This window comes from Artemia sp. Qi Xiang Cuo, chromosome 13 (assembly GCF_049724085.1).
Source record: "Artemia sp. Qi Xiang Cuo chromosome 13, ASM4972408v1, whole genome shotgun sequence".
In the NCBI taxonomy this organism is placed as follows: domain Eukaryota; kingdom Metazoa; phylum Arthropoda; class Branchiopoda; order Anostraca; family Artemiidae; genus Artemia; species Artemia sp. Qi Xiang Cuo.
This window is the reverse complement of record NC_142806.1, coordinates 40,408,195-40,431,718: the sequence shown is the minus strand read 5'-3', so window position 1 is coordinate 40,431,718 and position 23,524 is coordinate 40,408,195. Positions and strand designations below refer to the sequence as shown.

The 23,524-nt window shown below is 35.5% G+C and overlaps 1 protein-coding gene across 3 annotated transcripts in view; it reads right to left on the bottom strand.

The window, feature by feature from the left end:
- Prosap (SH3 and multiple ankyrin repeat domains prosap) overlaps nt 1-23,524 on the bottom strand; it is a 246,863-nt gene that overhangs the window by 156,948 nt on the left and 66,391 nt on the right. For all 3 annotated transcript variants that reach the window (XM_089099471.1, XM_089099470.1, XM_089099469.1), the window contains exon 2: nt 9,157-9,403. In XM_089099471.1, the coding sequence (XP_088955597.1) occupies nt 9,157-9,375 (219 nt within the window). In that variant the 5' untranslated portion in view covers nt 9,376-9,403. The remainder of the gene's footprint in view (nt 1-9,156; nt 9,404-23,524) is intronic.

Here is a 23,524-nt window from a genome sequence, read left to right as displayed (position 1 = left end):
ATCGAACCGTCAGGAGCACGAACTTCATGAGCAGTACAAAATGCGTCATAACATCGACAAAAACATCCGTCAGAACGTCGAACCGTCTTGACATCTAAAACTTTAAAACTTTAGTTTTTTGGGGTTTAGGGGGGGAACGCACCTAGGTTAGGTTACGCATTTAATATGTGCTATACTTTACCCCTATCCCCCTAATGTGCAAATATATAGCCGAAATTTGTTTCTAAACTATTATATACTTATTACCATTATATAAACTTGTAAAATTTTTTAGATGTTATGACGGTTCGAGGTTCTGACGGTTCGATGTTATGACGTTTCGTGCTTGTGACGGTTCGACGAAATGGTAGCACCCCAGCAATGGTTACACATCCAGGGATCATTAACGTCAAAACCGACGTCGGTAAAAGGTTTGCTTTAGGCCTATATTAAAAAACCCGAGGCTAAAACAAACTGTGTGTTTTTGTTTTTTATATTTTTAAATGTCCCTGAAGAGCTGTAAATAGTTTTATCTGTTTACTTATAAATCGTAAAACCGCGATTAGAACTGTAAGCACTGATACAATAAATGCTCTACAAATGTATTTACTTTTGAACAGTAAATATATTTTGTTTTTTAATGCTTTATTTGGTTTGCTCCGAACAAGAAAAAACGAAGGCGAAAATGACAAAGTTCACTCTTTGTATAGTTTAAACGGATGTGTAAACCTTAGTTTAATTGTCGTAGATTCAAAAGATTAATATATCAAAAAATATAATACCGTCTGTCTTTGTTTGCAATGGAAAGATAAGTTCGATGGCTACTGAAAGAACGAAAAGGATGTCCAATTCAAATACGTATACGGGTATCATGCAAAGCCGTTATCTTCCGACAGAAGGGGGGGTTGCAGCACCCTCTTGATACACAATTGGTCTAAATAGCCATCCCAAATTTCTCCAACGTTTTAAACCATATTGATTGAGCTTTACTCAAGTTAGTTCGTCTCTTAAATCTGTCTAGATTCTACAGTACTAGGATTACTAGTTTTAAGTATATAGGAGACCAAAAATCAGAAAGATATAGAAGTATTTCTAAAGAGACTTCTAGGAATACAGTCTTAAGCCGTCCAGGGGACATTTCCACGCGTCCTAGCCGCTCATTCATGATATACACACTGGGTTAGATCGTCCTATTTTGTTCTCCACATTTTGCTAAGAAACAATAAATTTTCTTAATTCTTAAGACGTTATTCAATTTCAGTAAATATCTTTCTTCAGTCTTAATTGTCCCTCATTTAGTTTTTACTTCATTAGCCAAATATTGATCGAAACTGTTCAATATTATTCGAGGAGTTTCACTTTTGAAAGACTTTAAAGAATGTTGCTTCATTGTGTCTGTAGAGACTTAGGTCGTATCCCTTGGGTCGAGCCTGTGAGACTGGAAACTCTAATATTTCTCTCTAAGTCTCTGGATTCCGCGATCAATACATTTGAGCTAAGCATATTTTCTCAGATTCCTTACTAGATGGTTTCGAAAGCCAAAGACTCACTCCTTGTTTTAGTTGAAAAATTTTTACATTTGCTGAATTGATTGATGTACCTTTTTTGTTATGGCTCTGTTGCAATTTTTGAGAGGAAAATGGCCTTTCTACTGATGTAGAGGAAAGAGAAAGAATTTTACCCCCCCCCCCCCATACACAAAAAAGTCACTTAGATTTTGAAATTTATGAAAGACCACCTATTTTGTACCGAATTTGTTGTTGTTCCTTTATATCCCCCCCCCACTTTGCACCATACATGGAGTAACAACTATCACGATCCAAGCCATTTTCATTTTTTGTGTGTTAGAATGGTCTGGAGGGGCATGGCAGTATTTAGGTGGGTCGTGGGCAGGACGTGCACCCTTTGGCTTACTATACTTTAGAGCCTTAATTTTGCAAAAAAAAATTCATGTGAATGACATCCCATTCATATGCATTTAAACTGCCAAAAAAACACGATAGTATTGCAATAATGTCATGGATTGTATAAAAGGTGTTTTATCCAGGCAATATTTTTCATTAGCATAAAATTTGCCTAGAGAACGACCCGAAAAAAAATACCAAGTTAATGGCCTTTTAAGCTTTCTTCAGGTGAATACTTGTATCATTTTGAGCAACAAAATTTAAGTATGACGAGGGGGGAGCATCAGGATTTTAGAAATGTCTTTGTGGGAAAAGGCCCGAAATCGGTTGAGAACCACTGGTCTAGGGGAAAGCGGCATTTGCAGAATCGACTGATTTACTTTTGCGAAGCATGTGATGTGCCAAACCATAACTATAGCGAGAACAGCCCAACCTTACCGCTCAAACAATCCTGAACGTACTTTAAATGTCTAATTTGTAACTAAGTTGTTGGGCGTGGTTGCAGCACTTGTTTGGCGTCACAAATTGTAACGAGTGTAACTATCCTTCATTTAAAAGAAATAGTTTGAAAGACAAGCTAATAACGCTTATTCAAGACGAAAATATATTATACCTAAATTCAAACTCTTTAGCTGCTCAAAGAAAAAACTTGTAAATTATCCTAATTATTATGATAATGAGAGTAGTAACTAAACTAAGCCAGTGATAAAAAAAAAAAAACTTAACAAGGACAACTTCTTCGCCAACGTTATTTATGTTTTGTCTATTACAGATGGGACAAATAGATAGATAGATAGATAATTTATTCAGCCGCTAGGCCATACATAAACATTACAATGATTATATAATACAACAGCCAGTTTAGGCCTACACTTAAATAAATGGTATAACTACTAACAGCAAACAAAAACCTTAGACCCATTATTTACATCTTTTTAAACTCTCTTTTATAAATCCAGTCACTGTTCCCGGGATGAATACCTAAATACTTCAATCTCAAATCTGAATATCGTACATCGCGCATCGTGCTAAAAATCACTTGCAAGACGGTCTAATTTATAATAGATAGATAGATATTTATCAAACAGTTCGTGGTAACGAACTGTAAGTAAGGAGCGACCCGGCTCAATGGTAACCGAAACTCTAAAAAACGGGATTTTGATACCAATAGATACATCAAAAGAATCAGATTTTAATTCTGATTTCAAATATATAAGTTTCATTAAGTTTAATCTTACCCATCAAAAGTTACGTGCCTGAGAAAATTTGGCTGATTTTCGAAAAAAGGGGGAAAGACCCCTAAAAGTTATAGAACCTTAATGAAAATCACACCATCATATTCATCGTATCAGAGAACCCTACTGTAGAGGTTTCAAGCTCCCATCTACAAAAATGTGGAATTTTCCATTTTTTGCCAGAAGAAAGATCACGGAAGCGTGTTTATTTGTTTGTTTGTTGTTTTTTTTTTTTCCATGGGTGATCGTATTGACCCAGTGGCCCTAGAATATCGGGAGAGAGCTCATTCGAACGGGAATTAAAAGTTCTAATTCACTTTTTAAGTGACCAAAAAAAATGGAGGGCAACCAGGCCCCCTCCCACGCTCATTTTTTTCCCAAAGTCACCCGATCAAAATTTTGAGATAGCCATTTTGTTCAGCATTGTCGAAAATATGATAAAAATGTCTTTTAGGATGACTTGATCCCCCAAAGTCCCCAGGGGGAGGGCTGAAAGTTATGAACTTTACTCAATGTTAACATATAGTATTGGTTATTGGGAAGTATACAGACTTTTTCAGAGGAGATTTTTTCTGGTAGGTGGGGGAAGGAGAGGGTCGGGGGCTATATGGAAGGATCTTTCCATGAAGGAAGTTTTCATGGGGGAAGGGACATTGCTATGAAGGGGGCGCCGGATTTCCCAGCATTATTAAAGAAAAAGATCAGGAATTAAATAAAAAAAAACAAGTTTTTCAACTGATCAACTGATTGTGATTAAGAGGTCATTTTTAAAGAACTGGAAAAAAAATTCGAACTATAGTTTAAAGAGCAGGGTATTGACTAGGGGCGAACCCCCTAATATACGTGTTAAAAATTTATGAATATAGAAGTTCGTTACGTAAGTTAATTCTAAGTTACGTATATTTATTACTAATAAAAACGTTCGTAAATAAAATTAAACAAGTTTCGAGAAAGCCATTTAACCAAATATAATATGCAAATTTTGTTTTAATTATTCATGTACGGTGAGCCAAAATCAAAACCTGCATTAATTCAAAAACGTTCAAAAATTAAATAAAAAAAACAAGTTTTTTTAACTGAAAGTAAGGAACGACGTTAAAACTTAAAACGAACAGAAATTATTCCGTATATTAAGGGGGCTGTCCCCTCCTCAACGCCTCGCTCTTTACGCTAAAGTTTGACTTTCTCACAACTCTATTTTTTTAAACAATAAAACAACTTTAGCGTAAAGAACGAGGCGTTGAGGAGGGGACAGCCCCCTTCATATACGGAATAATTTCTGTACGTTTTAAGTTTTAACGTCGTTCCTTACTTTCAGTTAAAAAAACTTGTTTTTTTTTATTTAATTGCAAAAAAAGCCACTTTGGGCCATGGCAAAAAAAAACAAACAAAAAAATAACACAAAATAATACGAAATGATAGTAACACACATAACAGGGTATATAATATGGTTGTTAAAATAAAGCTGAATAAAAAAAAAATGTGCATTTTGTTTTCTTTTGCATTTTATCCAATACTGACGACATAAAATAAGAGGCAATTAAAGCAAATGCTTTCTGTGCGTCTGTTTTTTTGTTTTTTTTTAGAATGCCCGGATATGCTTGAAACTAAAGCTATAAAATGCCCCTAGCTCCCCCAATAAACGAAAAAAAAGCTGTATTCGCAAAGGTATAACTATTTTATCATTTGAAGAGGTTCAAGAGGTTCCCTCATTCAGTTTCTCAATCAGCTAACTTTATCAGTGATGTTATTTGACCATTCTAAGAGTCAGAAGTGACTGGAGGGCAACCATTCTCCTCCTCTACTCTTTTTTGCAACCCCAGAAGACCATCCAACCCAGACTATCAAAATAGCGTATCTTTAATATCTCGGGAACTAATAGGGGGATGAAATAAAACTTTAAGAGGGTATTTTGGGAAGGCAGAGGGGCTCAAAATATCAATTTCGGGGAAAGGGATATCAGTGCAAAAATATTTTTGTCTGCTATTGATTTGTCCAACCAAGGGTCGACATCTTTTCTTGAAAACTTGTAACTTACAATGTAACTTACAACGGTAAGCTTTTGGGTCACGAGGGCCCTTACGCACAGAATAAGCTCGAAAAAATCGTTTCGTCCGTGAGGGAGACCAAAACTTTTTTTTCCGATCTCGTAACATTTTTTATTCATCCCAGTTACTTGACTCAGAATACTTTTGATCATTCAAGACTAAAAAACTAAGAGAATTTGAATGTACAAAAACAGAGTCTGATGTGTCTTCTCTCCAATAAGCTTTAAAATGACATTCACAAGCTTCTTGACCAGGTAACACCCCCGTGCAAAAAAAAAAGAAAAAAAGATACTTATTCTGACCGCATTGATTTATGACGCCCCAAGATGAGCCCAAAATTTTGTTCCTCCCTAATAGATTTGTAACTTATAGGGCATAGAGACAGGGCTAAGCAGGCCTTTTTTAGATTAGCTTAGACTTACAAGACATGTAGATAAAGGCAAGGAGGCTCAAATACTGTAAAAATTTGCCTGAATACAATGAAGACAAAAGTTATTTGAAGAATTTATTCTTCCGATTAGTGATTCCCAAAATGGGCCCAAATTAATTTGGTCCTCAATGGGCTAGCAACTTACTACACATGTAGGCCTCTACTGGGACATACAGCCTAATAGGGAAAAAATGAAACTTTCCGTCGTGAAACGCAGGATGCATGATAAGTAGACAGTCACAAAGGAGAACTTGACGATAGACAACTAATTGTGGAAGAAAAATGTGGTTAAACTGATTTTTAGGACGAAAAATTATGATTTAACATTAATCTGCTTTAAAGTGTAAGACACCTCAAGTGAAATTCCAGGACGAAGAGAGCCTCAATTAAGACACAAAATTAAGGAAACAAACCTGATTGTATTGAGTCGTGACGTCCTTTTCTTGAGACAGAATAAAATATAGCATAAAAGTTTATTTACTAAGATGGTGGATTAAAAAATACGTGTTAACTCAACGATATCTGGAGGATATCGGATTTTTGCGGATTTTTCAATCAATACAAGAATTTATCAGTGAAACTAATTGCACACTGCAATAGTTGCAATTTCCACTAGTTACCTCAGATACTCTGCTATGGTCCATTTCAGCCAAAATTTATGATCTTGGCATAAAGGAAGAGATCGCAAATGAGTCCCATTTGAAAAATATCAGAGCAAATTTCCGAAAATCTTACATGGATTTTATTCTCTTCTTTTTTTCTGTTGTTTTCTTCAGATTTAAAGGTTTTGGGTTTTCATAATTTTCACTTCCGTAAACTTGGATTTCTTCGTCAGGGCTTTCATGTCCTAGGTCATAAACTGATAATATAAGTAACAACATAAGTTCATGACCATCCTTCAAAGGCGTATCCAGGATTTTGTTCGGGAGGGAGGGGGGGGGCAAAAAACTCATCAAAAAATTTTATATACATTTTTGTTGCGTTTGTAGGAGTCGAAAATTTTTCTTTTGGAGGGGGTTCGAACCCGGTAACCGTCCCACCCTGAATACAACCTTGCCATCCTTATCCCCGCAATATCAGTGATAAACTTCACAACCTTTAATGCATACAAATAGAATTGTTTGACTTATGCTCATTTGAGTCAGTGTCTTTAAGAAGGCAAGAATCGTAAACACAAAATAGAAATATTTAAGTGAAACTCAACGAAACAAATAGACACATTTCTTTTCTTCTTCCAAAGAGTACCCCTCGGCAAAAGTCTTGTTAAATTTAAACATTCTTGTTAGCGTAATTTTTCATGTGGATATATTTAATTTTGACACTAATGCTATCTAGTTCACCAGTTCTAGAGACAAAGTAATTTTAATTCTAGATTTAGATCAAGCACATATATATTGAATCTATGATACTTTTGACATCAAAATAGCATTTGGCTAAGGTAACTAAAAAAGACAAAAAACAAAATGCAAGCGGTTTATTAACAAGAACAATGAATACTAATCATAAACTCTTTCGAAATTAATTAGAATTCAAAACTCAGAGAGAGCTCGTGATTATGATTTTATATCGGCAAAACAGTGGTCAAAGAATTCAATTATTTCGACCATTAATTCGAACAAAAAAGCAGGTGTTTTTTACAAATTGATAGTCAAAACAGCACATCTTAGTTACAATTCCATAAAAATAACAACGCATTAAACTGACAGCTCGTCAAAATGTCACGCATTTATTTCTCTAACATAGAAGATACGTGTGCACCAAAGATATTTGCCCAGAAAAAGACAAACTATTTAAATTTATCTCCGTCCTTTTTATTAGCCTATTCAATAAAATTATGAAAATATACTTTTTTTTCACAATTAACGAAAGACCAAACGCGTCTAACTCCAAATTTGTATTCCCTATAGAAAAAAAGTTTTTAAATAAACAACTGTCACTTAAAACGGCAAAAATTGTCTTTCCTTGATTAGAGGCGGAGAAGGTTGGGCGAATGCCCTGTGCGTCTACGTCTGCCACACAAATGTTAAATATGAATGAACATTTTTGTTTGTAAGAAAAAACCGATTCATAGTCGGATAAAATGATTTATGATGGTTACAACTTGTGCTAACTTTAAATTGCAATTACTATTTTTTCTCCAAGTTCCAAATGAAATAGTCTTCCACTAGAAATCTTTTGGAATACTGGCATTAGATTGCAAGATAGGATCCAAGAAATACAAGAATTGGAAATATAAGTAGGCAAATATACAGTTTGAATACTCGGGCTCTGTTTTGAACATTTTTACATCTTTAACACTCCATTTTGAACTTTGTCGCTGCAAACTTTTGGGTAATTTCTACTCCATAAAGAGGATCCTAAGACACAGTATAGTTAAGCAGTCATATTAAAAGCGACTTATAATACTGATACTTATAATAATGAGACACTAGTGGCGCATCCAGATGAAGGAATTCTCCCCCCCCCCCTCCGCCTTGGAATTCGAATAATTATAGAATAATAATACCTATCTTTCGACCATTTATTTGCAATTAAAAGATTTCCCAAATTGGATCCCTATCCCCCCTCTCTGGAATGCAGCTTTGGCTACGTCCCCAGGACCTGCCTTTTATCCAGGCCGAAATAGTTATTTGTCAAAAATTTCCCCATGTTCATGATTTATACATCACTTTGAGGTTTTTTAGTACTAACTACAAATGATTTTTTTTTCTACAGTTCTACATTGTCGGTTGTGACCATTCATTACTAATTCACTTTTCCATATTGCCTATCGGTTCTACAGGGCCCAACAGTACTACATGATTGTCTCTAGAGTTGTCTGGTGAAAAAAAATGGAAACCAACATAATAGGTTGGTTCATTTAAAATGTCCGATCAGTTTTGCTGCAGAATTCGAAGATTATTTTGCAATGCTTTGTGTAACAGTGCAACATCAGGCAATTTTCGCTTATGCCCGAGCCACGCCATAGTCATATCTGTCGATTAAAGGCCAAGTTTTAGCAATGACATGGAATTTTCTTGATTTCAATGTCACACTTGTATTTCAGGAGCAGAAAATTAACATGGCAAGAAATCGGTTTGAAAAACTTGTACCAGCACTAATTTGTTCCAAACTATTTTCTACTAAAACAAAGCCGTCGTATCTTTTCCCAAATTCCTGTTACAAATAGAAAAACTACAATTTCAAACTTCCATCGAAAGATTATGTCTTATCTTTCGAAAGATTATGCCTTAACATTTTTACTCTAATTTGTCGATCAAAAATTTTATGCTTGAAAGTTGAACAAAGTTTCAATTCGAGAAATTATGAACGGTTTGCATAATTCTCGCTGTAGTCGTGCGTAATTTTGGTTTTATCGGCAAGTGGGACTCTAATGTGGCCCGAGCATTACTCTGACCCCAAAGTCTAGTGTAATGATCCCTGTAGTATATACTGATTTAAAGGAAAAGACTTTGACTACCAAGTGTCAAAATATGTCATACGTCCTAATCTCTTAATCCGTACTTGTGAGAAACCATAATCATTTTTCTTAAACAAAAACAATCTACAGATCAGCTCACCTTAGGGAGGGATGTCAAACACTGTTGTTTCACATTCCAAATCAATTGGTCAGACTGACAACGAAAACTCTTTGATATATTCAATTCGGGAACGAAGATCCTTAGGTTGATGATATCCATCTCAAGGGAGCCGACATTTAATTGAAGAACATGTAGGGGCTGATCTGAACCTCCTAACCTGACTGGACTTGCTGCAGCAAAGCTCTCTGAATCATCCATTTGGGAAAACTCCTTGCATTAGGACAAGCTATAAAAAGACAAGTTATTATATTTCAAGGGGCGTTATAAAATTGCAAGTGAGTGTTACTTTTATTTTGTTGGTCTTAGATTCCTTTCTTTGATAGAATGTTATCAAAGTAAGGCTGCACGGATCCACAAAATATGCATGACCATAATAAAAAAAAAAATGATGCGCTAGATAAAGGAGCAGAAAGTCTTGAGCAACGGGACAGGAGGGATACCTCAGTTAATGCAGCTCTAATACTCTGTAATACAGCAAATAATACTTTTAGTCACCTTCCTAAATATTAGACCTCTCTTTGCCTTTGTTTGTACACAAACAGGTCCACAGAAGAGGGAGAGTTTATAGAACTGCCCAATCCACTCGCGAAATTGCCCGATTCCCCACCATTTTTCCCATATAAAGTAAGCAAATTCAGATTTTAACAAATGAAAAATTTTGTTTATAAATGAAAATTTTGTAAAAATTTGGCCTGAAAATTTTTGGGAGACGGGGGAGGGGCTACTCAATATTTTTCGCCGGGCGGAAGAGAGGCCAGAATCGCCACTCGTAATTAGTTTTGATTCATCTTAAATTACACTCACTCTTATACTCTGTAAGGACGTGATAGGAAGTCTGATAGGATAGGAAGATCCCAGCCATTCTATTAAAGTATCAGAGTTTCTCCCATTTCTGGATTCTGATTCCAAGAAGGTGATTAGGAGAGCTTCTTGGCATTTTTTGGGTCTATGGAAGGTATTGCAGCATACTCGTGTAGAACTGTATATTGAATGTTGTAAAAATTTATTTGAGGTCTTACCGGCTACTAATCAAAACACTATAATAATAAGTATTACTGGTACTTGTCTATTATCCCGACCACACTCAAGTTCTTGATTTGAGTAAAACCGGTGTCTCTGTCTGCATTCGATTATAATTAGCTTAGCCTGGGTGAGATAAACTACTATGTAGACATATCTTAATTAAATATTTAATATATGAGGTTGGTTAGGTTTCATACAATGCGTTCTGAGCGGCCTGCTTTCCATAATTCTCTGTTGTAGTTTCCATAATTTTGTTACTAATTACTGTATTTTCATCAGATTTTGATACCTTTCATTATCATTAACCTAACTTCACTTCTTGAGTGTGGTCGGGACAATAGACAAATATCGTATTGCTATTATTTCTATTACAAGAGTTTTTAGTCCAAAACAGTAGGGAAAACGATATATGCTTGACACAAACAGACAAAATGACACCGAATTTTAGAAAAATATTTCTATCAAAATACTTCTTTGTTTGTGTCAACTTGTCATTCCGAATTATCAGTCCCTAGAAAAAACAAAAAGAAGCTCCACATTGGCAATTCTTGGCAAATCAAGAGCAGTTTTCCTTTGATCTCTGGATAAGTTTGTTTTTCTATCCCTTAATGTAATCATTACTGCGCAGCAAAAATAACATGTAGAACAGGACCTCCAAACAAGGTTCCTTTGCCTGAACTATTCCAGGCAAGGCTCCAAAAACTCCCTCAGCATAACAGTACTTTAATTAAATCATCAAGGTTGAATTGCTGGTTGGACGGGAGAGAAAAAATGCAGTATCTGAAAAATATCAGTAAAAATAAGCATTACATTTTTGTTCTGTTAAATTCTGTGTACAAGGTTCGATATTTACCTATGGCAGACGGGAAGCCACCAAGAGGTAGTAAAGGGCTCGGGAACCCCGACAAATATCTACAAATTATCAATATTTAAAAAAAATATAATTATTTGCACATCAGAATGAAGGGAGCCAATATGCATACGTAGATATAGATTTTATGTAGATATAGATTTGATATAGATATAGATTCGACGAAAATCTTAGCGATAAATATCCCCATCAATAGTGCTAGAAAACTCAATTTCTTTCACTATTTATGAATTAAATGGCATGCTCATGCTTGCGACAAAAAAAAAAAATATATATATATAGAGGAGAATCTTTTTCTTGGTAAAAAAAAAAATATATACTTGCTTCTTGCTAAACCCCAAATTAATCAAAGACAATTAGTTCACGGAAAACTCTTTGTGACTCGTTACATCGAAAAACTTATGGGCTTTCCAATAGCTTAAACTTAATCTGTTCAAACGCCACCTTCCGCCTGAAAAATGCAATTTCAAAAAAAAAAATACATGTTAGGGTACTCTGGGATACGTGCTCTGGAGTACAATGGGCTCCTTGAAGTTCGCTATGCCCAAGGGTACCCTAATGTTCACAAATGAGATAATAGTTTGACATTAAGTAAAAGACATTATCTCTAATTTCTCGCGAAGTGCTTGAGACTGAGTTAGATGGCTACTTGGTTAACGTCAAGCTCACTTTTTTTAGGGATTACATTTAATAAAGTCTTACTCTCTTACATTTAAGAGGGCCATGGAACAAACACCCTTATTAAGACAACCCAAAACTCTATAGAAGTTTTTATTCCGATAGATGCAACAGGAAAATTTACTATTTTTGTTGGTTCAAAATATACAACATTTACTAATTTCACCAAATGTATTGGAAGATCAATATTTGCATAATTTTAGAAAAAAGAGGGTATTACCACAAAAAGGGATGCGATCCCGGTGAAAATTAAATAAAATTTATTAGAACCCTAAAGCCACTATCAACAAAATATGAAACGCCTTGTTTTCCAGAGAAGAATGGTTGCACTTTAGTGGGTTTTTTTCCATGAGTGATCGTGCCAACCCAATAGTTGTAGATTATTTAAAGAGGGCTTGTTCCAATTTAAAGATCTAGTTCCCTTTCAAATAACAGAAAGATCATGCAAAAGGAAAGCAGCAAATTCTAGCATTTTCGCCACTAAATCAGCAATTTTGGCCCGACATGGGGCCTAGATGTTATCAAGCAAAAATTATGAGAGCTAATGAGATGGCATTTATATACACTACCAATCCCAGAAGCTTCACTGGCATGCGGCACAACATCTAAACATACGTGAAGGCCATAAAAACGAAACTTTTCCATCTATATAAGAACTGACGGTAATAGAGTACCGCATAAATGCACCGAATCTATTAGGGTGTTAGGGCCGTAGGGCCAACAGATATTTTTTATCGGGGAGGGTATTTGTTTCAAAAAAGAGTTGTTGACCCCTATTTTCAAATTTTCTATGAGAGCTGCTTCGGATCAATTGAATAAATATTCAGATGAATTACGGATCTCACCTCTGACCTTCCTTCATTAGGACGAATACATATGTATGGATGAGTATAGGATCAAGCAAGCAGTATGGAAACTGAGAGGGTAGAAGTTCCTTCTCATTGCAGAGCCGATAGTTTATTCTAGATAAATATACCCTATATAAAAAATATTGCTGATACGTTAAATGTGCCATTTTTCTTCTGGAAGTAGTGTTCTGCAAAAGGTAATCTGTGATGCAAAGAGTGTTGAAGTATATTTAGGGTGAACCAGGGTATGGTATTAAAAACGAACAGATATTAAACATAAAAAACAAGCTATCACATGAACGTGAAGAGAAACATTAAAACTTAAAGCGAACAGGGATTATTCCGTAAGTACAGGTGGCTGCCCCATCTTCAACCCAGCGCTTTTTAAACCAAACTTTAAATTATTGATCCCACTACTTTAAGAAAGACTGCTAAAACACAAGGGCAATTGGAATGTGACAAAAGTATTTTTCAGACTGACTCAAGAATAAAAGTGATGAATATTTAAGCCATTTAAGGATTAGACAATAAGATTTTCTGCCAAAACGTTTTAAAAAGGTGATCCGTAATATTAACAATTAACTTCCCAAACCTAAACTTTGGTTAAATGGGATGGAATTCAAATTGGCGTTCTGACTATGCATGGTAGTAGAAAGTAAAAATAAGAGTTAGATAAACAACGGTTTAGTAATGTCACCATCCAATGGTGACTTGCGCAAACTCAAACGCTACCTTAAATAAATTCACGTGCTGAATTCGGTGGCATCGAACTCGAGCCCCCTAATTATGCAACGAAAACTCTAACTTCCAATTTTAGCCTAAATTACATTGAAACCAAATAATACCTCCTGTTGCATGCAGATGATAAGAATACAGTCCCTCCCTTAGAGAAGCTCAATCGAGCCCGGAAATCACCGGTCTTGGTTATTACAAGGTTTGCTGATGACAAGAACTTAGCAGCTCCCTTTCCTCCTCCTAGAAATTCTTCGAGTCGATCTCAGACTGGAACAGCATAACTACTACATTACTGTTGCTTTCTACTCAGTTTGGTTTAGACAAAACAACCATTTTGGTAGATATCCTGATGACTAGATATTTGGTATTTATATATGGTTAATTTAGATAGTGACGACACGAATAGAAGGACCACTCTTCCCCATAAAGCTCGAACCTGGTCTGAACAGCCAAAAAAAAAAAAGACATTCAATCTTACTTTCGGCCGCATTTGATTGAGACCCAATAACTCCTTATGGTGGATGTCCTGGTGGCAAGAATTTAGGAACCTCCTCCCATTCACAGAGGTCAAGTCGTTTCCTGATACCAAAAAGCACAACTAGCACACTAGCTCTTATTTCACATCCCATTTGAATGGGATCCGACGTCCCCTTCTATAAGTATACCAATGATAAGATATAAGGACCCTAATTTCCCCCTCTCCATTGACACACACAGATTGGAACAAACCCAAAACTCTAAAACCCACAGTTCAGAATTAGTATACTAGCTCTTACTTCCCACTGAGTTTTACTAATATCCGACAATTTAAAAAAAAAATATATTAGACAAAAGTGTATGGTACCACTCCCTCCTCCCCTACAAAGATCGGAGTGGTCTTTGACTTTGTAAAAGGCAAATCTAGCACATAAAATGTTACCTGTCCCAACGACACTTTTCTGTCCTTGTGGATACGGAGCAAGTTGTGCACACATGTCAATTTCATACCCATTTTTTAACACGCGTGTCAATTTTAACTAAAAGGCGACCATCGATTTAGTGAAGAAAAATTACAATTTAGCGTTGAAAATAAACCTTTGGCTAACATAAATATTTCTTTTGTGGAAGAAACAAAAATAAGTTATTAAAATGAAAAAAGAAACAAAAATTAAATTTAAAAACCAATAACTGTTTCTAATAGAAGTAAAAAAGCGACGTGGAAACTTATGACTAGAAAAACTGACCCTGCACAGGACAGTGATGCTTTGATTGATTGCACTTAACTAAAAACGATGCAATACAAAAGAAGTCGAATTGGTAACTACAAATGTTTCACTAATTTTCATAAAATAGAAAGTGTTAGGCACTTGGTGAAAATATCGCAAATGTGATGTTTTAAGCAAAGCACCAGAAACCACTTTGACATCACAATTAGGGACTGAGTGATAAATAGTCCATCCCCTTCAGGGCAATTTATTCTGGTTTTAAGCTTTTGCTCTTTGCTTGTATTTGAAAAAGCTTATTTTTTTAAATTTAAATATATTAAGAGTCTTCTTGACAATATCTCTCTAAATGTGGTCGCTTCCCAAGCACAGTAAGTCTCACTAATTTAGGAGATGGTAGCAGCAATTTCTCTTTCTTAAGTCGTTTAGCAATTCTTTCTGGCATTTTAGTAACTTGTTTATGAAAAGCTTACAGACACAATCTCCTAATTATCACCCTACCATCATCCTGTAAGCTAGTACCCCTGTTTAAAAATTAAACAATGGTTTTTCGCTGCTAGGTTTTGATTCAATCTTTCATGGCAGCAGCTACCGCTGCAATCTCGAGCATTTTTAGCTGATGCAAAAAAGAATTAACTGAGATTCAGCTGAAAATATATTAATTATATGCAACAGTACTTTATGATGATACATTTGATATATTCATGATTATACAGCTAGCGACATAGTCCAAGCAAGATCTACAAATGGTTGAAGACTAAAGCCAAGGCCTAAAAATAATTTATTTTTCTTCCTTTTTTAATGAGTTTAGCTTGTCTTGGTTTAAACCATCAATAAGTCTTTCAAATATAAATATATTGTGGTCATCAGCCCTTAATTTTTCCATATTTTTCCCACTTATTGACTGTGGTTTTAGACAAAAATGAATGACAAATGACAACCCTTTATTGAGCTATACTTAGCATCCATGCACGGTTTAGTAACCACAAACCGCAAAATATGTATTCAACAACTATCAAGGATTTTGGTCGCTTGCCATTTAGGGGAGTGTTATACTGATGATGCTCCCCTGCAGTTTTGGCAATATGTTCCAATATTATCATTATTATAGGTATACCCTTAAACTGAGTCGAGGCTTACAGCACAAAGTCCCATTGCTTCCAAACTGCCATTTCCATGTGCCAATATATAAATCTTACTTTACATAAAGTGTCGATGAGATTCAGCCAAAAAAAAGCAAATCTGAAAACTGTGACATTTCCACTGCAGAATAGTTTCCACTGCTAGCGGAGATCAGATCGTCGTCTACCAGTCATCTGCTAGCATTGGCCAAAAAGAGGAGACACGTCACCGTTAACAACACTGTTACCCATGCAAAAAAGCTATTCTCCATGTTGTGCAAGATGGGGGAGGGGGTGAACGTCCCAATGATGATTTCAAAAATGAAGTTTCTATTTCAATTTGACGTCATGTTTAAGAGGCAAAAAGTTCTTTTTTGAAATTAGAAAGGTTGTTTTCACAATTACAAATCATCATTCTGCTTCATATAAATAATACTCATTACTTTTGAATTTAAGTCGATAGGGAAATGTTTCTCACAAGACAGATTTTCTAAAAGCGCACTTTTAAACTTTCGGTTACAATGGGCTGTAGTTCGCTCTTATGGTTTAACTTTCACCTTATCAGGCCGATATATATGAACGGGGGAGGGGATTTGCCAACGCTACTAAAAAGGTACAGTTATAGAAGGAGCAAAAGAAAAAGAGGGATGGTCCCCGTACGTATAGTGTTTGTTTCTTAATTAAGGAATTAATATACAGCTGTTCAATAGCTTTGGATCAATTTCAGAATTATCAATCACTGGCATTTTTAACCCTGTTTAGCCAAAATTGTCGTTTTGTGACAGAAAATGGCTCTTTTGTTGCGGGGCGATCTCTTTCTTACCTTAAAAATGGTGCTAGAAATTTTAATCTCCGTTCAAACAAGCACCCCTCATGATTATCAACGATTTCTGGTTAGGTACGGTTATCTCTAAGAAAAGAAAAAAGAAAAAAAGGAGACTCGTAATTAAGCCCTCTTTAAGCCAAAATTGATGTTTTGTGGCATAAAATGGCAAAAAACGGTTCTTTTTTGTTGCATAATCGCTGTCGCTACTTAAAAACAGCGCTAGATATTGTCAGTCGGGTATCAAAAGGACGTATCTCCATAGTTGTAAATTTTGAGAAGAGCAAAAAACCTCTTAACTTTTTATTTCCCCTCCCATAACCGTAAAAAAAACGGTTCGATGTGTAAAATCAATACATACCAATCCGTTTTTGTTTTACGGTTATCTTTTTTCCTGCTGTTCTGGAAATTTAAATTATGGAGTTAGGTCCTTTTGATACCCAACAGACGATATTTTGAATTCTGCTCAAATAATCTTTTTACGGTGGAGGACTTTCATTCAAAAAGGGTATTTTGAATGAAATACAAAAAATTGTAATGTTCAAAATTTAGGTGGGGGGGGGGGATTGCGTACCTCCTCTCCAATTGACGTTCCTGCTTAGAATTATAAATCACTCTTCAGCTAAATCTGAATAAAAATCACTATTCCAAAATATTGTTACGCGGGAAAGATTTTCACAACATAGTTTCTTTCACAGATCGTTTTCTTTAAACTAAGGTTACTATGGGCAGTGGTTGGCTCTTTACTAGGAATCTATAATTCTTTGCAAACAAAGTATCAACAAATGGTAGGCCTATAATTGTTCAACTTCTCCTAATTATTTCATAGAAAGAAATACAGCTTCATAAATTAGCTCGCCTTTCCTAGACAAAACAGTGATTATAAAAAGAGGGCTGCCCACTCTCCGCCACCTAATATGTATCTTGGAACACCACTTATTACTCCACACGTAGCACGTGTCACCTGCAGTACACGGTTTTTTGAAGTGAGCAAATCCTCGACAAAAAAAAGCCTTCACCATAGAAGTCAGGAATCATTATCTAAAAAGGCAAAGGAAGACAACAATCTAAATGTAGAACAAAGAATTGGTGAAGATATATAAGTGGTCCTTTTTTGTAGTTCCGGTTTTAATCTTATACAAATATAAATAAGAGGAAACGGTTTAATAAGGAAATGTTTCTCTACCAATCAAGATATTAATATAGACCAGTTGATTATTACAGGCCATCCATGGAAATTTTTCTCAAAGAGACTGAGCATCAAAAAACTGAGCATTAAATCGCACAAGTCTACGTCTGACCGAACATTTCGAGTGAAAACTCAAATTTTGTCGAAAATTCTAATTACAGCCCAATATTTAAGTTCTTAAAAAGATCATTGAAAAAAATGCATCTGCTATTAATCCATAATAGAACTATGCCAATCCGAAAGCAAACTAAAATTAATTCCTATTTTTACTTTTAGCAAATTTTGATATTCAAAAGGCCTATCTGTCAATTCAAGTTTTGGCCATAATTTTTACTATACTACAATCCAGTATTTTAGTTTAAGCTGAATAACCGTAAAAAAAAACTGTACAAATATTCCTACAATTAACCAAAAATATAACCATATTAATTAAAAACCGAGAAGAATTTACTCTTCTTTATATGATTAATTAAGTCAAACTTTAAATGGACAGGCGTTATTACAAATAAAAGTAGGGCTACCGCCACCAAACCCTCTAAAAGCAAGAGCGCTTTAGAAGAAACGATTTTGAGCAGCGTGTTTTTTATTTGTCACAGCATCAGCAAACAATTCAGCAGCAAAATAATACCACAAGACTAACAATAAAGCTTTATGAATAAGAGATATCCCCCTCTGAGATCTCCCCTTATCAAACCTTTTAAAAGGATTGAGTTTCACTTGAAGTTTATTGAAAACCGTATGTGTTTTGAAAAGTGTGTTTTCCATTTGTGAAAACGTCAACACCTTAAAACAGAATCACGATCATAATTAAAATTACAGGAAAGATAAAGTATTGCTTAGAATAATCAAATTTGGTGACTATCAATTTAATTTTAGCATCTGAAAAAAACATCTTCTTATCAAAACTTTTCGTTTTGATTCAATTTCATACAAGTAAATAGAACAGAATTTCTAAAATGGCCATTGATAGTTGCAGAAATTTCTTGAGTGAGTTGAAGCAACATTTCGAATTGACAAATCAATAAATAACTTAACAATTGATTTTCTATACATTTGAGACGAATGCGTTTGAAACAAAGAAGCTGCAAATCGAGCTGAACGGGCTGCAAAATTTGCTGCATATCGGGCTGATGAAACTAGGTCGATTGTTTCAAAAATAACAATGTTGATTCCTAGCTGTCCCAGATCTTTTTTCAATGATATGATAGAAGAAAAACCGCGTAAACTATGTTTTCAGCGAAGTGCAAAAAACACTAGGCTTTGAGGGTGTCATTTCAGACACCTTTTACAGAGCACCTCTTCTATTAGCTGTGTTAGTTTCTATTCATTTTAAATTTGGCGAAATTATCCGTTTTTCATTCGTTTTAGGATTTATCTATTAATCCATAATCTTTTATCTTTATTTTCGATGGGATTATTCATTTTAATTGTTGTTCTTTTTTGGGTTTCGTTTTTTCATTCACAGTAATTTCTGTTCTTTTAAAGTTTGTATCATTAGATTGCTATTTCTGCTCGTCTTAGTTTTTGATATGTCTCTTTACTTTTCTTTGAACAGCTTCTTTTCAGAAAACTTTTTCAGCTTCATGAAATGAAAAATAATGAAAAATGAGAAAAGAAAACTGTAAACAAAAATATTATCATCCCCGTTCATGGGGTTTGAGGGGACAATAGCCCCCTTTTATTGGTAGTGATTTCTCTTTGTTTTAAGCTTGGCTTAACTATCAATTTTAATTTTTGTTCTTTTTAGGTTTGACTTATTCATTCACTGCAATATTTGTTATTTTTAAGTTGACTTGATGATTCATAGTAATTTATGTTCTTATTAGGCTTCTTTTATTCATCCATACTAATTTCTGTTCGCTTAACGTTTGATTTGTAATGCGGCTTTATTTTTGCTCGCTTTAGATCATGGTATTATTTGAAAAAAAACTACGTTTTCTAAAGAGTTAAAGAGGCTGAGTCACAAGTTCGAACCTTAAAACGTACAGGGATTAGGAGGTGCAGTTGGGGGGCTGCCGCCACCCAAACCCTGCTTCCGTATATGAAAGGGGCTGTGCCCTCCTCAACGCCTCGCTCTTTACGCTAAAGTTTGACTTTCTCACAACTCTTTTTTTTTAAACAATAAAAACTTTAGCGTAAAGAGCGAGGCGTTGAGGAGGGCACAGCCCCTTTCATATACGGAAGCGGGGGTTGGGGGGGCGGCAGCCCCCCAACTGCACCTCCTAATCCCTGTACGTTTTAAGGTTCGACCTTGTGACTCAGCCTCTTTAACTCTTTAGAAAACGTAGTTTTTTTCAAATAATTTAAAAAAGAAACTGAGTTTCTTTTTTAAACTTTAAATTCAGTATATAAAAAATTTCCTCTGACGTGGAATCAAACCCGGGTCTTCCGCCTGACAGTCAGGAGTAATCGACCACTGTACCAAAGAGACACAATTGTGCTTGTATTTTTAGTCTGTCGAATCTATTTTTGACGCAAGCAAATCCCCACAAAACTTGATATTTGGTTTTTGGAAAACAGGGAAGGAGTGATCGGATTGATCTGAAATTTCGAGGATAAGCTCCCAGGCCCCAGGAAAACTTATCTTCTAAATTTCAGCCCGATCGGACAACGCTAAAGGGAGGCTGTGGTGGGAAAAATTAACATGGGCTCTTATAAGAAAACGAGGTTATTCGTAAATGTAAATTTGGAGGAAAATTTTTTCGGTCTGAAAATATCAAAAGGCCCTAACAGGTCGAATTCCGCTTCGAATGAGTCCTCATTTACCCGGATCCATTGCCAACTGTGGCCTGTAGGCGTGGCTAATAAAAAAAAGAAGAGAAATGAACATTAAGTGGCTCTGTCTGGTTTTTGGAAAACAGGGAAGGAGTGATCGGATTGAGCCGAAATTTCGAAGACAAACTTCTGGGCCATGGGAAAGCTCAACCTCTAAATTTCAACCCATTCGGACAACGTTAAAGGGGGTCTGTGGTGGGAGGTTTCAAACTTCCGGCCCAGTTTACCCCATGAAGATAAAGTCGGAGGAGGATCAAATTTTGCACGTTTCTTAGTTTGAGCTTGGGTTACAAAATGCGATCACCACCGTCTCTCTGTGACCTCTAGGACCGGAAATCGCTTAACATTGTGGTGGGTCGCCTCTTTAAAGAGGCACAAGTGTGCCTCCTTGATATGGATAATATAACTGCAAAATACTGGATTTTCAATTTAACAAACTCGGACTATCTGTCTTGGCTTTCTTCCTACAATTAGCCACGTCTTGATGCCTACTGCAAAATACTGGATTCTCAATTCAATTCAAAAAACTAACACATAAGTACTTGTCCAATAAGAGAGTCATACCTACTCCTACCATTTACCCGTGCCATTTAAACATTTTTGCCTCTCAATTACTCGGACTATCTGTCTTGGCTTTTTTCCTACAATTAACCATGTCTTGATGCCTACTCCAAAATACTGGATTTTCAATTCAAAATCAACAGATTATGTTGTATTGTTTAAATTATTATTTATATACAGTGCTTTAGATAAAACAAATTTTTGAACTAAAATCATAAAACAATTTTTTTAAATAGTCTAGGCTCCCTCACTTACATAGGTTAAGCCTATGTTTTTGTTTTATTAATGTGATTTTTTTTAGTAATTTTGTTTTCTTTTTTTATTTGTTTGTATTGTATTTCGCTGATGGCAGTTGTTGAATATATAGCTGAAATATTCGCATAAATTGTAGTACTGTGTTATTCAATCTTCATAAATTTCCTCTTTATCTTCTCTCGTTTTGTAAGACCACTTGTTCGGTACGAATACCCTCTGAGCAAAAAAAGGAGTAAAAGAAAACAAAGAAACAGAGAAACGGGTATCTGTCACCAATCTTTTCTAAAAAATACAATTTTTCTCTTTTCCAAAATAGAGTTCTTAGACATCACGAGTTTGATGGTGTGATCTTTATCAAGATCGGGCTCCTTTTCGAGGATGTCGCTACTCTCTAAAATTGTACAGAATACCTTATGCTTGTAACTTTTAATGGGTAACCTTAAAATACAACATGTTGCAACATATTCAAAGGGGCCCATCAGGTTGAATTTGATAGGTATTAGCAGCTAGGGCTTTTGTTGCGCCCTTATAGGGTTTAAGTCCGATCCGACAGACACTGTCTCTTATGTTGCTCCGAAACTGTTACCGACGGACCATAGTTACAGCCATACTTCACGGTGACTATGCATTAGAGGTCTAATACCAGCCAATGTTAGGTTTGAAATCTTACGAGCATTTAAGCTTACTTCTTCACATTTAAAGTTTCTAATTTCCCCTTTACTTTTCACGAAAAAACTTTTTTATTTAATACAATGAAACGTACTTGTATGTAAACAGGTATGTGTTCAGGAACACTCACACCCCTCCCAAATACGTTCATTATTTATATTTTTGTGGATGACACCCCCCCCCCCAAAGCTTTCAGGTCAAGGGCTACGATTTATACTAGCTACCCATTATTAACATAAAAGGCGGATTGTTTTGTCTAGACATTCTGTTTTCGCGCAACTTACCAGTCTGTTTTGCCGAAGTTTTATCAAGGCTGTATCCAGGGAGGAGCAGCCCCCCTCCCCGTAATGGTTGCCCGACTCGTAAAAACGTAACAAAAATGAATATATACAAATTTTTGATGCGTTTTTTTTTAAGTTTTTGAAACCCCTACCCCCGAAAAAAATCCTGGATACGACCTTGAGTTTTATTGATCGAGGGAGTTCTATTTTGGTTAATCGTCGGAAGAGGATGTTTCAAAACAGGTATGTGTTCAGGAACACTCACACCCCTCCCAAATTTCAAGATTTTGTTTTAGACTTTGTATAAGCTGTATTTTTTTCTCTCTCTCCTGATTTTAACAATTTTGCCATCTCTCCCAGAATAAGCTTCCACATTCTTTCGGGGTCCCAGAAATGTTTAGACATTTGAACTTTTTCAAATATAATAAATGTCTTTAAAGCGTCAGAATACACATGTATAACATAAAAAACAATCTTGTATCATACAACAAAAAACAAATCAATGGTTCACATTCATCTTCTTCATCAACAGAATAAACTGCCGTGCGTGGCAAAAAATATTATTGTAAATACAGGAGTGCTAAATAAAGTAACTGTCGCAAAAAAGCATGCGTAGTTCATTTGAAGAATAACTTACATGAAAACGAAAAAAAAATAAATATTGATAGCGAACGTCTCTGTTCGCTAACGTCCAATTCCTTTGTCAATTTTTGACGTATATACGCTGACAAACACACACACCAATGTAATTTGAATAAGTGGGCGGCTTTTTTCTATTTAGCTGTTTTACTAGATTCGTATCTATATATTAGGCTATTTAAAAGAATTGTAATTTCCTTTCCATCATTTTTTCGTGCGAGCCAAGATTTCATAGGAAATAACACCAAAACTGGCCACCATTTTTCCCACAAAAGTAAACCATTTGACAGATACGACAAGACTTTTTAACTCACAAAAAAAAACAAAAAACTCTATGATAAAAGAAACCGAGCAAGATACTCTTAAGTGACTTCACATGCAGGTGGGGTAAAATTTCCAAGTCTAAAAACAATGATGTCTGGCCAAGCACTTGCTTAGGCATGGATCCCTGGTCAGATACACACGTGAAGTCCACTTTTCACCAAATGATGACAGGAGTTTCTTGATTGCTAGTAGATACCACTTTTCACCAAATGATGACCAAAAGCAGTCTCCTGATTGAATCATACAAAGGGTTCTCAAACCTAGAGCTGGATGCAAGATTGTACCTTGTGCAGCCAAGAACTAAAGATTTTATGAACGGGAGCTACTTGAACCTAGATATCATATCTGACATT